Raw genomic sequence first — 15,540 nt, forward strand, 5'->3', positions numbered from 1 at the left:
GCTTGAGAGATGCTATTTCCTGATATCTGTTTTTCATTTATCCACCAATAACAGTCTCTCAACATCTTCAACTACTTGCGATCTCTGTTTTGAAAACATACTTGCACCTTTCACAACAACAGCTTCCTTGATTGCCTTTCTGTTGGCCAAGATACTAGTGATGGTTGATTGGGGTTTGTTATACTACCTGGCCAGCTCGGAGACACGCAGTCCAGTTTCATACTTTGTGATGATCTCTTTCTTCATTTCAAATGTAATTCTCACCCTTTTTACCACAGGGTTGGCGCTAGAAGCTTTCTTGGGGCCCATGGTGGCTTATTTTGCAGTTACAAGCACTAAAAACACTGGAATACAATACAAAATGTACCGAATGTATGCGTAGATGTGACCGCATGGCTTGTAAACACTGGCACACTAACTGAAGGCAGGGCAGCTAAGGCGTGCTCAGGACAGTTGGGACACGTGGACACATTCGGGACGAATCATGTTGGTCGAGTTTTTCATCGTTGGTCGAGCCAAAATTTTTACACTCAAACGCTTCATTAGTCAAATTTATCGTTAGATGACGCCTTCATTGGTCGGGGGTCCACTGTATATATACAAATATTCAGTCACTGGACATGTTCCTAGAAGTGCTGAAGCTTGTGGAATTCTTTGAAACATGGGTGTATGCACAATGGTGTTTTACACTCCTCACACAAAACAAGTGTGTCTGCATTTTTGTTGGCTTTTTTTTTTTGTATGTGCACAAACAAAACACCTCCTCAGAGCAGTTTTCTTCAGAGTAGTAGCAGGCAGTTGTGTTAGGTAGTTATCCTAGGTAAATGGTCATGTGTCATCATGCCTACCCACCTACCTATCTTTCTTTCCTTCTTTCTTCATTCTTTCTTTCTTCATTCTTTTTTCTTCACTCTTGTTCTTTCTTCACTCTTTCTTTCTTCATTATTTCTTTCTTCATTCTTTCTTCCCTTCCATCCTTCTGGTTTCTATAATATATATACACATACATGGTCACCCTGCGTCGGTGGGAGACGGCCGACTTGTTGAAAAAAAAAAAATATGTAGTCACTGGACACTTTCATAGAACTGCTACAGTATTATTATCTTATGTAAGCTTGTGTTGTGTGTGTATGTGTATGTGTGGACTCCTAAATATGCTGAGTCAGGGTCTGGCAGCTGTCAAAATGACATGTTACTGCCTGTCAAGACCCATAGGGTCCCATGCCTTCCTGCCCACTTCCTTCCTAACTACCTACCATTCTTTCTTTCTTTTTCTTTCTTTCTTCCTCTTTCTTACTTTTTCTTTCTCTCTTTCTTTCTTCCTCTTTCTTACTTTTTCTTTCTTTCTTTCTCTTTTTTTTTTACACACTGGGTTTGACAAGGTTAGGTTAAGGATCCCTAGCTTTATTGACAAGCTATTTACATGATAAGGATTCCTAACTTTATTGACAAGCTATGAGCTGTTACCTACATCAGCTCATTTAAAAGCATTTTTATTGTTATGAGACATACAAGTAGGGAACAGGATGAAGTTGGAGCCATCTGTGGGCCAGCATTTTCATCTGATCAACTGACTTGATCTGATTGACATCATAATGCTGTACGAATGTGTTCCATACTCGAGTCATCCTGGGGATAAATGGTCTCAGATGAAGTGATGTTCTGGAGAAGGGTACAGTCAAAGTGAAGTTGCTGCTTTCTGCCCATCTTGGGGTATAGAAGCTTGCTTCACACTGTCCTCAAAGTGGATCCAAGTATGGTACTTTGACAATACAGTGGACCCCCGCATAACGATCATCTCCGAATGCGACCAATTATGTAAGTGTATTTATGTAAGTGCGTTTGTACGTGTATGTTTGGGGGTCTGAAATGGACTAATCTACTTCACAATATTCCTTATGGGAACAAATTCGGTCAGTACTGGCACCTGAACATACTTCTGGAGTGAAAAAATATCGTTAACCGGGGGTCCACTGTATTGGCCTTGTACATAACAGTAAGGCTACCCACATCCCTCCTGTGTTGAAGGCTCTGCTGAAATGACAGATCTATCCAGGATTGGTCCAGGCGAGAGATGAGACATCTTGCTCTGTTCTCTACTCTGTCAAGCAGTCACAGATGAGAGGGGGGCAGGCAAACCAAGAAAGTAGAGCATACTCAAGGTGTGAGCATACTTGTGCCTTGTACAGAATCTTGCAGCCCTTACTGTCAAGCAGATGCGAGATACGGCGAAGTGCTGTAAGCTTCCTGGCTGCCTTATTTGCAAGATTTACAATGTGGTTCTTCATGGTCAGTTTGGAGTCAAATTTCACCCCAAGGATATCAACTTCTTCCCCAGGTGCCAACACCCTCCCATTCATCCTTACTACTACACTGGCATTACCATCATGGTGCCTAGAGACCATCATCATTTGTGTTTTCTCAGGTGCAAATGTTACTTGCCATCTATTTCCCCAAGCTCATATAGCTCTTAGCTTGTGATTGATATAGCTTAGAGCAGCTGACATTTCTTCTCTTGGATAAGTGAATGTCAGTGTACAGTCGTCTGCGTATGCTTGGGATTCTGGGATGAGCTGAAGAAGGTCATTGAAGTAGACATTTGATAACAATGGTCCCAGCATTCTTCCTTGTGAAACACTTGCCCCAATAGGATGTCTTGCTGATTCCATTCCATTGAGAACTACCCTTAGAGATCTACCATGAAGGTAGTCACTGAGGAGACATAGCATAGAGCTTGCAATTCCCAGTGCTTGCAGTTTAGCTAAGAGGCCCTGGTGCCACACCCAGTCGAAAGCACCAGCAATGTCCAGTGCTACCACACAGCTGACTTTGGATTCATCCAGTGACTGGTGCCACTTAGTGGAGAGGTTTAACAACAGATCAGCAGCAGAGTAACCTTTCCTGAAGCCATATTGATGATCATAAAGTAGTGAGTGGTAGTCAAAAAACTCTGTCATTTGTCTTGAGATTATTGTCTCAAGGATCTTACCAGTGATTGACAGGAGTGACACTGGTCTGTAGCTGCTGATTTCTGCTCTGCTCTTCTTTTTGTGAACAGGGACTACATTTGCCTCTTTCCACAGAGAAGGCCATTTACACTGTACTAGGCAGTGCTGAAAGATGCGAGTTAGAGGTGCTGCTAGCTGGTCTGCACATCTCGGCAATCTTGAGCTCAATTTGTCTGGGCCCACAGCCTTTTCTTGGCCAAGCAATTTAAAAAGGAAATGCACCTCCTCCTGCCTTATTGTCACCACTGATAGTTTTGACACAGTTCTTGCAGCTAGCCGAGGAAGGTCCCTTGCTGGATCAGAACTTGCATTTTGGTAGCAAAGTGTTCGGCTAAGAGGTCCGCTTTCTCTTGACTACTAGGAGAGGTGGTCCCATCCTGTCGATTTAGAGGTGGAATGAGTTCATCAGGCAGATAACCTTGTCTGCCCTTGACCAGGATCACTAGGTTTTGGAGCCTACTCTACCTGATGCTAGCTTTCTTTCTGTATCCACCTCCCATTTAGTGATGGCCCACTTTTGAATGTCACCCATATGCCTACAGGCTTACCTGTGCAAGTTCCTGTTATAGGTGATAGAATGTCTCTTATACCTTCGCCATGCCTTGTACTTAGCAGTAGCAGCCTCTCTACAATGAAAGCCAAACCAAGGCTGATCTGTAGGCTTTGTCACATATTGCCAGTGAGGAATGTGTTCTTGTTGTAGATTAAGGATGTGTCCAGTGAAGGCTTTCACTTGGTTGTCAACATCCCCTTGGAGAAGAGCATTCCAGTTGGTGGTGGCGAGCTCAGAGCAAAGGGCTGGCCAGTTACCTCTTTCCCATAGCCAGGTTGTGCATGTGGACTCCTCACCTCGTTCTGTTGGGATCTTAAGTGTCATAAAAACAGCCTTGTGGTCAAATGATCCAATGTAGCCGAGGGGTTAACAAATGACTATACCTTCTGCCAGATCACTCACTACTGGGTCAGGGGAGGAGCCAGAGATGTGAGTAGGGAAATCAACAAAGTTTCTCATGTCAAATACTGCAAGAAGGTCATCAAAGTCCCTCTGTATAAGGTGTTGGTTGAGGTCACCAACAATTATGATATACTAACAGTTGTGTTGGAGCAGAAGAGAGTCCACATTTTCTATTAGGAAGTGGATGGGGTCTTTGTGTTGCCAGTGAGGTCTGTACACTGCACATACTAGTACAGAGGTACTAGTGTTTATGCAAAGCTTGAAGAACATCATTTCAAGATGAGCAGGGATAGCAACATCAATGTGCTGGGCATGTACACTTTTAGAGAAGCACACAGCAACACCTCCTCCTTGCTCTTGCCTGTCTCTTCTCATCCATGAGGTGTAGCCAGCAATTCTTGCAAAATTTTCTGGACTCCTGTTGTCCAAAAATGTTTCAACAACAGCTATCATGTCGGGATGTCGAGTGTTCACAAAAATTGTGTGTGAGCTCTCCAACATTAGTAATGAAACCTCTAATGTTGGCCAACAGGATGCTGATAGACTGGCTCCTCATGATGTGGTCAGCTTGAGGTGGTGGGTGTGTAAGGCATGTAAGGTGCCTGCCCTTGAGAGAGGTAGGGCACTGAGGCAGCTGCAGGGATGCAAGTCTGTGGTCTTGTATAAGACACAATACCACCTACTGGGCTGAAATAGGAGTAGCTGAGTGGGTGACATGTGAGTGTGTTCACCAGTTCAGAGATCCTGCTGGTTTGTTCTGAGAACAGGTCTCTAAACAGGTGGTCCTGTCTGTCAAGTTCCTCTTTCTCTTTCTTTTTCTTTTTCTTTATTTCTCTTTCTTTCTTTTTCTTTCTCTTTCCTTCTTTCTCTTTCTTTCTTTCTCTTTCTTTCTTCCTCTTTCTTTTTCTTTCTTTTTTTTTGTTTTCTGTCTTTCTCTTTCCTTCTCTTTATTCCTCTTTCTTTCTTTCTTCTGGTATCCTGGGTCTTTCTTTCTTCTGGTATCCTGGCATTGCTTTCGGTCACAAACTCCTCAAAAACATGAAATTCATCTTCACTGACACTTCCATCTGTGTTAGAGCGATCACTTGGGAAGAAAAGAGTCCCAGGTTTGCCGGGGAGTCAGATATTTCTTACCGCTAGGCGTGCTGAACAAGGACTACTGAAATGGCATTCCCACAATGTACCACTGGCTTCCCGATTTTTTTTTATAGTGCGCACACTGACCATGGAGACCCATTCTCTCACATGTGGGCCTACCAGTTTTCTCCTGCTTGATCTGATGCCACTAGAATTTTGGCATATTAATACGTCAAACACATTGGCTCGTAAGACATATGTATATGGCTGATAAGATCAAAGCATTAATTTAAATACTAATGCAAGATGGTCAAGATGGAGGTTTATAAGAATAACAATTTTGAAGTTGCACATAATAAAAACAGTAGTATTACAATTAATGGTTCAGACAGTAATATTCCATGGATTGGAAGATATTTAATAGATTAGGGGTCATATAATGTAATACAGTAATTGGGAGAATTACTTCAAACTGATTAGAAGTTGTTTTGGTTGGTTTGGTTAGTATTGAGAGATGAAATGATTGAAGGACTTCGGATGAGCAGAAACAAAGAGCGTGTTTCCATACATCTGTTGCCCCTGCTCACCTAGCAGTATGTACTGTACCTGGGTGTTAGCTGATGTGTGGGTTGCATCTTGGGAAAGGGATTAAAAGCTCCCAATAGAAACAAACCACATTAATTGTTTTCTTGTGTTATCCTGGAGTAACAACCCTCAAGATTATTAATCCAGTTAATTTTTGTTTTACCTTCTACCTCTAGGGACTGCTAGCCACTTTTTATTTCCACTCAGTTTGCCTCTTGCCCCAGCCAGATCCTATTTCTAATAATGAGGAAGGCCAGATAACCAGCTACAGTGGAACCCTGAGTTTCAAACGTATCGACTATCGAACGCTTCAAGTTTCGACCGCTCTTTTCGAACCAGTTTTGTCCCGACTATCGAACGCGCCCCGTCTTTCGAACCGCCGGGTACCAGACTTGTCCACCTGCCCACTCTGTCTGCGTCCTCGCACAGGCATCGTGAGCCAGTCTGACCTTGTTGATGCTTGAGTGAACACTAACCTGCATGCCCATTCAAACATTTCACCATTAATTCATTATTTTTGGTGCTTATGCAACTGTGAAATAAGCTACCATGGGCCCAAAGAAAGTTGCTAGTGGTACCCCTGTGGTAAAGAAAGAAACACCATAGGCTTGAAAAAGGAAATAATACAAAAATATGAGAGTGGTGTGTGACTTGTTGAGCTTGCCAGGATGTAGGGGAAAAACAAGTCAACCATTGCTTCTATCCTGCCAAAGAAAGAACAAATCAAGGAAGCTGATATTGCAAAAGGTTGATATGCTAACCAAAAATAGACCACAGACAGTTGATCATGCTGAGAAATTGTTACTGGTGTGGATCAAGGATAATGCTATGGCAGGTGATAGTGTTTCTGAGACAATCATTTGTGAAAAGGCAAGGCAGTTGCATGCCGATCTTGTGAAGAAAACTGAAACCAGTGGTGATAGTGAATTTAAGGCCAGCAGAGGCTGGTTTGGCAGATTTAAGAAGCATAGTGGCATGCACAATGTTGTAAGGCATGGTGAGGCAGCCAGTTCAGACAAACGGGCTGCAGAAAAATTTGTGCATGAATTTAAGGGGTATGCAGACACTGAAAAATTCAAACCCCAACAAGTGTTCAGTTGTGACAAAACAGCCCTGTTTTGGAAGAAAATACTCAGGAGGAAAAGGCACTCACAGGACACAGGCCTATGAAGGACAGGCTAACTCTTTTATTCTGTGCTAACGCTAGTAGGGATTTTAAAGTGAAGCCTTTACTGGTGTATCACTCGGAAAAATTCAAGAGTGTTTAAGAAAAACAATGTCATTAAGAACAAGTTATGTGTCTTGTGGAAAGCGAATAATAAGGCATGGGTCACGAGGCAAATTTTCAAAGAGTGGGTCCACGAAGTGTTTGGCCTCCTAGAAAATAATTTGCCACTCCAGTGCCTCCTGTTACTGGACAATGCTCCTGCACATCCTCCAAACTTGGTAGGCCTACTCTCTAGGGACTACAGTTTCATCACAGTGAAGTTCTTGCCTCCTAACACCACTCTTCTCCTCCAGCCCATGGACCAGCAGGTCATTTCAAACTTCAAAGAAGTCTACACAAAAGCAGTGTTTGAAAAGTGCTTTGCAGTGACCTCTGACACTAAGTTGACCCTAAGAGAGTTCTGGAGGAATCACCTCAATATCTACACCTGCATAAACCTTATAGGTAAGGCTTGCGAGGGAGTGGCTTCCAGGACTTTGTACTCTGCTTGGAGACAATTGTGACCACAATGTGTCATCCAGAGGGATTTTGAAGGGTTTGAGGGTGACCCTGACCCTGCCGACCCTCTGCCTGTTGTGGAAGGTATTGTGGAATTTGGGCAAGTCCATGGGGTCGGAAGTGAGTGGCGAGGATGTGGAAGAGTTGGTGGAGGACCACAAGGAAGAGCTAACCACTGAAGAGCTGAAAGAGCTTCATCTGGAATAGTATCAGACCACAGCTCAGGAACTTGCTTCAGAGGAAGAGGGAGTGAATGAGGTGCCTTCTTCAAAGATTAAGGAGATTTGTGCCAAGTGGAATGATGTGCAAACGTTTGTGGAGAAATACCATCCTGAGCAAGCTGAAACAAGCCATCTTTGCAACAAGTTCAGTGACAGAGCCATGTCCCATTTTAAGGAAATCTTAAAGAGGCACCAGAAACGGAGGACCGTGGACAGTTATTTTGTGAGACAGAGGTCCAGTGACTCTCAAGCTGGTCCTAGTGCCATTATAAAACAAAGAAGGGAAGTAACCCCAGAGAGGGACTTGCTACCTGAAGTCTTTATGGAGGGGGATTCCCCTTCCAAACAGTAAGCCCTCCCTCACTCCTCCTCCCTATCTTCCAGATACCATCAACAATTTTCAATAACAGTAAGTAAAAATGTTATTTTATATGTTTATTTACATTTTTATTTATCAATTACTAATTGTACTATGTATGTTTGTTGTGTGTATGTAAAACTATAATGTAATCTCCATAAAATATATTTTTTGTGAATATTTTTGGATTTCTGGAACAGATCAATTGTATTTCCGTTATTTCTTATGGGAAATATTGCTTCCACTTTTGAACACCTCGACTTTAGAACTAGCTCCTGGAATGGATTAAGTTCGAAACTTGAGGTTCCACTGTACCTAGCTTTCAGCATCTCCCATTTACTCTTCAACTTGGATGCCTTTGTCCAGTGATGTGCTTCCTCATTCACTAGGCAACTTTCCTATTTTAGGGATATTTGATATATTGTCCGCTGATTCTAGACTTAACCCTTTGAGGGTCGACAGGCCCTCTCCGAGACTCGTTTTCAGGGTCGGCCAAATTAAAAAAAAAATTAATTTTTTCTTATGAAAAGATAGAGAATCTTTTCCCAATCATAATGACACCAAAAGTATGAAATTTGATGGAAAACTTACAGAATTATGCTCTTGCGAAGTTAGAGGTCTCAGCGATGTTTAGCATCGGCGATTTTGCCCACTTTGTGCCCCATTTTCAGCCAATTCCACTGTACTAGTCAACAAAAAACATGAATATTTTGCTAGAACTCCATTTTTTTCTATCGAATGAGTGCAAGAAACCACCCATTTACCAATTTCAACTATCCAGTACAGTGGTCAGAATTTAGCAATTTTGCCAATTTCACACAAATTTCAAAAGATGCCAATTTCCGAATAGGGTCCAGAATAAACAAGAAAGACATTCCTGGCACTAAAATGACATTTCCTCTGTTCATTAGTCACGTCTCAAGGCCCCTCTTACAATCTTTTGCTTTCCACTTTGAATTTTTATTCTCACAAAAAATAGAAGATTTACTGTTATGCAGACTACTGCATTAGTGTAAAAAATGGTATAAATAATATTGGCGCACTTGCAAAAGAATATTAGACTCACCAGTTGACATGTATTGGACGCTTGGCATGATTTGTTTACTTTTGAACTTTGGTAAAAATAAAAAATTTCTGCTACTTTGAGCTCAATTTCAAGGTACTTTTCATTGTAAAACCAGTCAAAATCATCTCAATTTCTGTAATATGTCTTCCATTCTATAAAATGAGACCAAGAAAATTAGAATACAACAATAAATACCATACGAAAATACAGTGCAAAGTCGCTGTTTTACTCCAAAAAAACGGTCAAAGTTTTTTTTTCTCATTATGCACTGTGTGCTGCAGGATTTTTTTTATACTGTGCACACTGACCACATAGACCCATTCTTTCATATGTAGGCCTACCAGCTTTCTCCCACTAGATTTGAGGGCGCTAAAATTTAGGCGTACTAGTATGTCAAAAACCCTGGGTCGTAAGCCGTACTAGTACGGCCGAAACCCTCAAAGGGTTAAGGAAGGTGATATCTATTTCATTTTTCTGGTGCACCAGATGAAATACCGGGCTGCTGGGGCATTGACCCCTGAAACCCTCTCCAGGTATACTACAGGTATCTGGTGTGCACCATGGCTGGGAGAGACATTTTTCAATGTCAGCTGGAGAGTACCCTCAGTGAAGGGATGGTTTATGGTTTATTGACAGGTTTCCTTGGACAGATTTTTTAGTATCATTCACCTAAACTAACCACCACCTCTGGGTGATAATGTGCTTCCTAGCAAATGGACAAGAATATTCTCTGCAGTCATCCCCAAGGATTCCAATCATCTGTCCATGGCTTATTTTATAATGGTCACAGTGGAATAGGAGAGTGTTTTGTCTTGTCCCCAGACCTCTAGGGCACTAAGTTCTGTTAATTTCTGAGTGACAGCAGACCATGTTGATATGTCTACAGACATTATCAAGGATATGTTGAAATATTACTTACTTTCTCTGTGTATGGATCAGTTTGACAAAGAAGTGTATTCTTTATTTACTCAGTATCCCAGTAATTCAGAAGGGAATTTAGGTCTTTCCTACTTCCATCAGTTATTGCTAATGACACTGTTGACTGGTTTTAGCCTCAAGTATTTCTGTGGACCAAATCTGAAAAAAAAAAAAAGGAAACTTGTTTTTTTCTTGTATGGAGTGAGTGAGTGACTGACTGTGCAACACTGTACAGTGGACCCCCGCATAACGATGGCATCACATAGCGATTTTTCCGCATACCGATTACTTTTATCGCAAAATTTTTGCCGCGCATACCGATTAAAAACCCGCTTACCGATTTTCGTCCGAGACGCGTCCAATGTGCCCTCAGCCAGCCTCACATGTGCCGGCCGTCCCATTGTTTACCAGCCAGCCTCCGCGGTAACATCCAAGCATACACTCGGAATATTTCGTATTATTACAGTGTTTTCGGTGCTGTTTCTGGAAAATAAGTGACCATGGGCCCCAAGAAAGCTTCTAGTGCCAACCCTGTGGTAAAAAGGGTGAGAATTAGTATGGAAATTAAGAAAGATTTTGAAGGGTTTGGGGCTAACCCTGAGAAGCCTATGCCAGTTGTGGAATCCATTGTGCCTACTTCAAAGATTAAGGAAATGTGTGCACAGTGGGTTGAACTGCAAACCTTTATAGATGAAAATCACCCTGACACAGCTGTTGCAAGCCGTGCTGGTGACTATTTCAATGACAATGTTGTGGCCCATTTTAGACAAATCGTAAAGGAACGGGAGGTACAGGGGTCTATGGACAGATTTGTTGTGCGACAGAGGTCCAGTGACTCTCAAGCTGGTCCTAGTGGCATTAAAAGAAGAAGGGAAGTAACCCCGGAAAAGGACTTGCTACCTCAAGTCGTAATGGAAGGGGATTCCCCTTCTAAACAGTAAGAAGATAATGCTCTCCCCTCCTCCCATCCCATCAATCATCACCAGATCTTCAATAAAAGTAAGTGTCATTTAATTGTGCATGCCTTTTTCAGTTTGTGTGTATTAAAATTAACATTTCATGTGGTAAAAAAAAAATTTTTTCATACTTTTGGGCGTCTTGCACGGATTAATTTGATTTCCATTATTTCTTATGGGGAAAATTCATTCGCATAACGATTATTTCGCATAACGATGAGCCCTCTTGCACGGATTAAAATCGTTAACCGGGGGTCCACTGTATTCCCTTCTCAAAGGTTTTGTCTCCTTTTTTTTTTTTTTTTTCAACAAGTCGGCCGTCTCCCACCGAGGCAGGGTGACCCAAAAAAAGAAAGAAAATCCCCAAAAAGAAAATGCTTTCATCATCATTCAACACTCACACATAATCACTGTTTTTGCAGAGGTGCTCAGAATACAACAGTTTAGAAGCATATACGTATAAAGATACACAACATATCCCTCCAAACTGCCAATATCCCAAACCCCTCCTTTAAAGCGCAGGCACTGTACTTCCCATTTCCAGGACTCAAGTCTGACTATATGAAAGTAACCGGTTTCCCTGAATCCCTTCACTAAATATTACCCTGCTCACACTCCAGCAGATCATCAGGTCCCAAGTATCATTCATCTCCATTCACTCCTATCTAACGCTCACACACGCTTGCTGGAAGTCCAAGCCCCTTGCCCACAAAGACTCCTTTACCCCCTCTCTCCAACCCTTTCGAGGACGACCCCTACCTCGCCTTCCTTCCCCTATAGATTTATATGCTTTCCATGTCATTCTACTTTGATCCATTCTCTCTAAATGACCAAACCACCTCAACAACCCCTCTTCTGCCCTCTGACTAATACTTTTATTAACTCCACACCTTTTCCTAATTTCCACACTCCGAATTTTCTGCATAATATTTACACCACACATTGCCCTTAGACAGGACATCTCCACTGCCTCCAACCGTCTCCTCGCTGCTGCATTTACCACCCAAGCTTCACACCCATATAAGAGTGTTGGTACCACTATACTTTCATACATTCCCTTCTTTGCCTCCATAGATAACGTTTTTTGACTCCACATATATTCAATGCACCACTCACCTTTTTTCCCTCATCAATTCTATGATTGGTATATTTATTACTGACTTGTTTGAATCTGTGAAACGTATATATTCACTTAACTTCTATAACAATTCTAGGATTTATAAATTACAGTATCCTGTTCTATCTTTTACTTACTCTGTATGAATATTTCATTTAAGTTTGGTTAGTTTCATGTCCTACCTGTAATATCAACCTTATTTATGATAACATTTTTTCATAATTATTTTACCTCTTTTAAAAAATAACTTACATTAAGCTTTGCCTGAAATACTGTAAATGATACTGCTTAGGCTTTATAATAAATACTGCAATATTAATATTATTAAAGAATGTTACCGTATTTTTTTAATTGATTGATTCTGATTGTTGTCACTTAAGAATGTCACTGAAAATTCCTTAATTCCATCCTGTTCTTAGCATAATGTGCCAAGTTTAAGAACTAGATATGTTATAGTGAAATTGTTTATTTAGTGAACATTCAGCTGACTCCATTTTCTTATATACACCCATGTTATATCCTGAGATATGTTCCTTTGCAAAAATGTTCTGTATAAAATTTTATTTATTGTTAACAATACACAGTATAGTACTTTACTCACTTAAGATGAATTCCTTATTGAAGCAAAACATACAAAATATGTTGTATTACTTCAAACATGAGGAAATGCATAGCCTGACATTGCTCCACCTGGAATGTACATTATAAATGGTACAAATAATTTTTTTTTCTACTTTTTTATTGCTTTGGTCGTACAAATAGTCATCACTTACATACTAGGATGTTAGACACAGTTGAAGAGTTAAATGCTGTGTATCTTTTATACTTGCACTAGTGAAAGCATGTTTTATTTCTCATGTGCAGTGCCACCTTGTAATTAATACATTCGTTGGAGTGACATGTTTTTCTTTCTTGTGTAGTGCAAACTACAAACTACAGTAGGTTATTGCATGTTGTTTTGTCAGATCAGCTGTGATCATACAACAAGAACTATCCCTAGGTGTATTATGGGCCATTACTGAAAATTATATTTCATGAATATTTATTCTGTTAAAGTATGTTTTACATCACTCATAGGTTTATTGCTACCACTTGAAGCAGTTACACATTTTAGTACAATATAAGGCTTTCTCTCTCTCTCTTCTCTTTTGATGAGCAATTCTCTTCGAAGATTTTTTTTGGAATGTGTGTATTTGGCTGTTGATTTTGTTGCCAGCGCCATGGTTTGAAGGTGTATCCTCGAGACCCAAGCTCATATACGCCTTTGCATGAGAAGAACTGGCAGAGTGGATGTGCTAGGTCTCTGATACTTGGACCACATGAAGCTCAGAATTACCAGCAGATTGCACAATTCTCTGAAAAGGATGCAAAGGTTTGTTTAATATAAGAACTAGTGTTGCATTGTCTAATTATTTTGTTTAAATAAAAAAGTATGGAGGTGTGCAGCTTAATGTATTTAATATTAATCAGATTCCTATACTGTACTGTACTCATTAAATTAATAAATAAAATTTTAAATATACTGTAACTTGATTTTTGATAAGACTTAGTGGGCATTTTTTAAGGAATGTAGATGAATTGTGTTTGTCAGTAATAATTCAGTAGATTACCTGACCAGCCGGGCTGTGGCTCGTATGTTGGATTGCATGCAGCTAGCAGTAACAGCCTGGTTAATCAGGCTCTGATCCACCAGAAGGCCTGGTCACAGACCGGGCCACGGGGGCATTGACCCCTGGAACTTTCTCCAGGTAAACTCCAGGTCTAGGTAATTATAAAGGAATTAATGTGTATATATCAAGATTTTGATTTTGCTTCTTTTCAGGCGTATCCACAGTTTGAGTCACAGTTGAACAGATTTGCAGAAGCTCTTGAATGCCTTCTTGATTGTGCTCCTCCAGATATTAGCAGATTCTACTCTGCAGGATTTGCAGATAAAATTAAACAGCTTTCTGCTCTAAGGCTACTTGCAAAGGCTGGTATGAATAATTTCTTGATATTATTGTAATTTTTTACTATATTGTTCTCTTTGTACTAAGCTTATACATTCATATGAACATTATTCCTAGTAATTGACCCTCGTATTGTAGATAGTCTTAATGACCCTCGTGTAGTAGATAGTCTTTTAGTTTGATAATAAGATGTTATCTTCATTATAGAATAACAAGAAAATATTATCACCTTCATATTATAATAATAAGGTATAAGGACCCCAGTGGAAATAAGTCACTCTCTGACTTTTTTGGGTTATCCCAGGTTCTCTACACATATGCTGCTATGTATGATAATTCTATGTAACTGTATTTGTGTATACCTGAATAAACTTACTTACTTACTTACTTACTTAAAGCTAGAGAAAATAGTCACTACAGTCAATGATTTCTTTAACAATGTTAACAGTACATCACATAGCAGGAAAGAAGTATAGTACAAAACAAATAATTCAGTCCAGCAGCATGCAAATCTTATCATGGGAGCATAGAATATACTTTCTGGAGATATTTATATAATCACAGTTTTGTACATAGAGAAGTCTTGGAATTAATAGGTTTGTAAATGCAGCACCTACACTCCATTAAGGTTGAGAAAGCATCCAAAAAAGATTAGATTTGCCTTGTAATTTTAGGATGGGAGGTATCTTTCTTTTTATTACCTTATAATCTGCCTCACATTCCTGCATTCCATAGCATTCTTCCAGCACTGTAATCAGAGCTGGATTCAGATTTTGTGGGCCCCTGGGCTAGAGGTACTGTGAGGCCCCCAGTGATATTTTCAAAAGGAAAAAAGTTAAAGAAACTGTAAATTTATCTTTACAAGACTAACCACAATTAATATTCAAACATTTGTTTTGCTTAATATATGGAAACAAATTTCTCCAAAACATCAGTAAATTGTAAGTTGTTGAGAACATCTCTGGAGGCCTTCCAGCTGACGGAGGCCCCTGTGCTGTAGCTCCTAAAGCCCATGCCTAAATCCGGCCCTGACTGTATTATTAATTTGAGCATATACAGTGGACCCTCCTTTTCGTCATTAATCCTTCCAGAGAGATTGGCAAAAACTGAAACCGTTTTCCCCATAAGAAATAATGTAAATCCAATTAATCCGTTTCAGACACCAAGTAGTATTAACAAAAAATTTTTTTTTAGCTTAAATATAAATTTACATGCAGAAAAGAATGACAAATAAATATAAAGCACTATTAAAATGTATACATGTAAATGAACATTTAACATCACACTTACCTTTACCTGGAGTTTACGTGGAGAGAGTTCCAGGGGTCAACGCCCCCGCAGCCCGGTCTGTGACCAGGCCTCCTGGTGGATCAGAGCCTGATCAACCAGGCTGTTGCTGCTGGCTGCACGCAAACCAACGTACGAGCCACAGCCCAGCTGGTCAGGAACCGACTTTAGGTGCTTGTCCAGTGCCAGCTTGAAGACTGCCAGGGGTCTGTTGGTAATCCCCCTTATGTATGCTGGGAGGCAGTTGAACAGTCTCGGGCCCCTGACACTTATTGTATGGTCTCTTGTTGGTGTATGGCAGAGGGGAGAGGGAGGCA

At 40.6% G+C, this 15,540-nt stretch overlaps 1 protein-coding gene across 1 annotated transcript in view; it reads left to right on the forward strand.

Annotated features, from left to right (window-relative positions):
• LOC138851957 (pyridine nucleotide-disulfide oxidoreductase domain-containing protein 2-like) overlaps nucleotides 1-15,251 on the forward strand; it is a 37,893-nt gene extending 22,642 nt beyond the window's left edge. Inside the window, exons 3-4 of the mRNA XM_070081530.1 lie at nucleotides 13,204-13,359; nucleotides 13,810-15,251. Of these exons, the coding sequence (XP_069937631.1) occupies nucleotides 13,204-13,359; nucleotides 13,810-13,992 (339 nt within the window). The 3' untranslated portion in view covers nucleotides 13,993-15,251. The remainder of the gene's footprint in view (nucleotides 1-13,203; nucleotides 13,360-13,809) is intronic.
• The last annotated feature ends 289 nt before the right edge of the window (nucleotides 15,252-15,540 follow it).

The sequence above is a fragment of the Cherax quadricarinatus genome, unplaced genomic scaffold (genome assembly GCF_038502225.1).
Source record: "Cherax quadricarinatus isolate ZL_2023a unplaced genomic scaffold, ASM3850222v1 Contig3017, whole genome shotgun sequence".
Lineage (NCBI taxonomy): Eukaryota > Metazoa > Arthropoda > Malacostraca > Decapoda > Parastacidae > Cherax > Cherax quadricarinatus.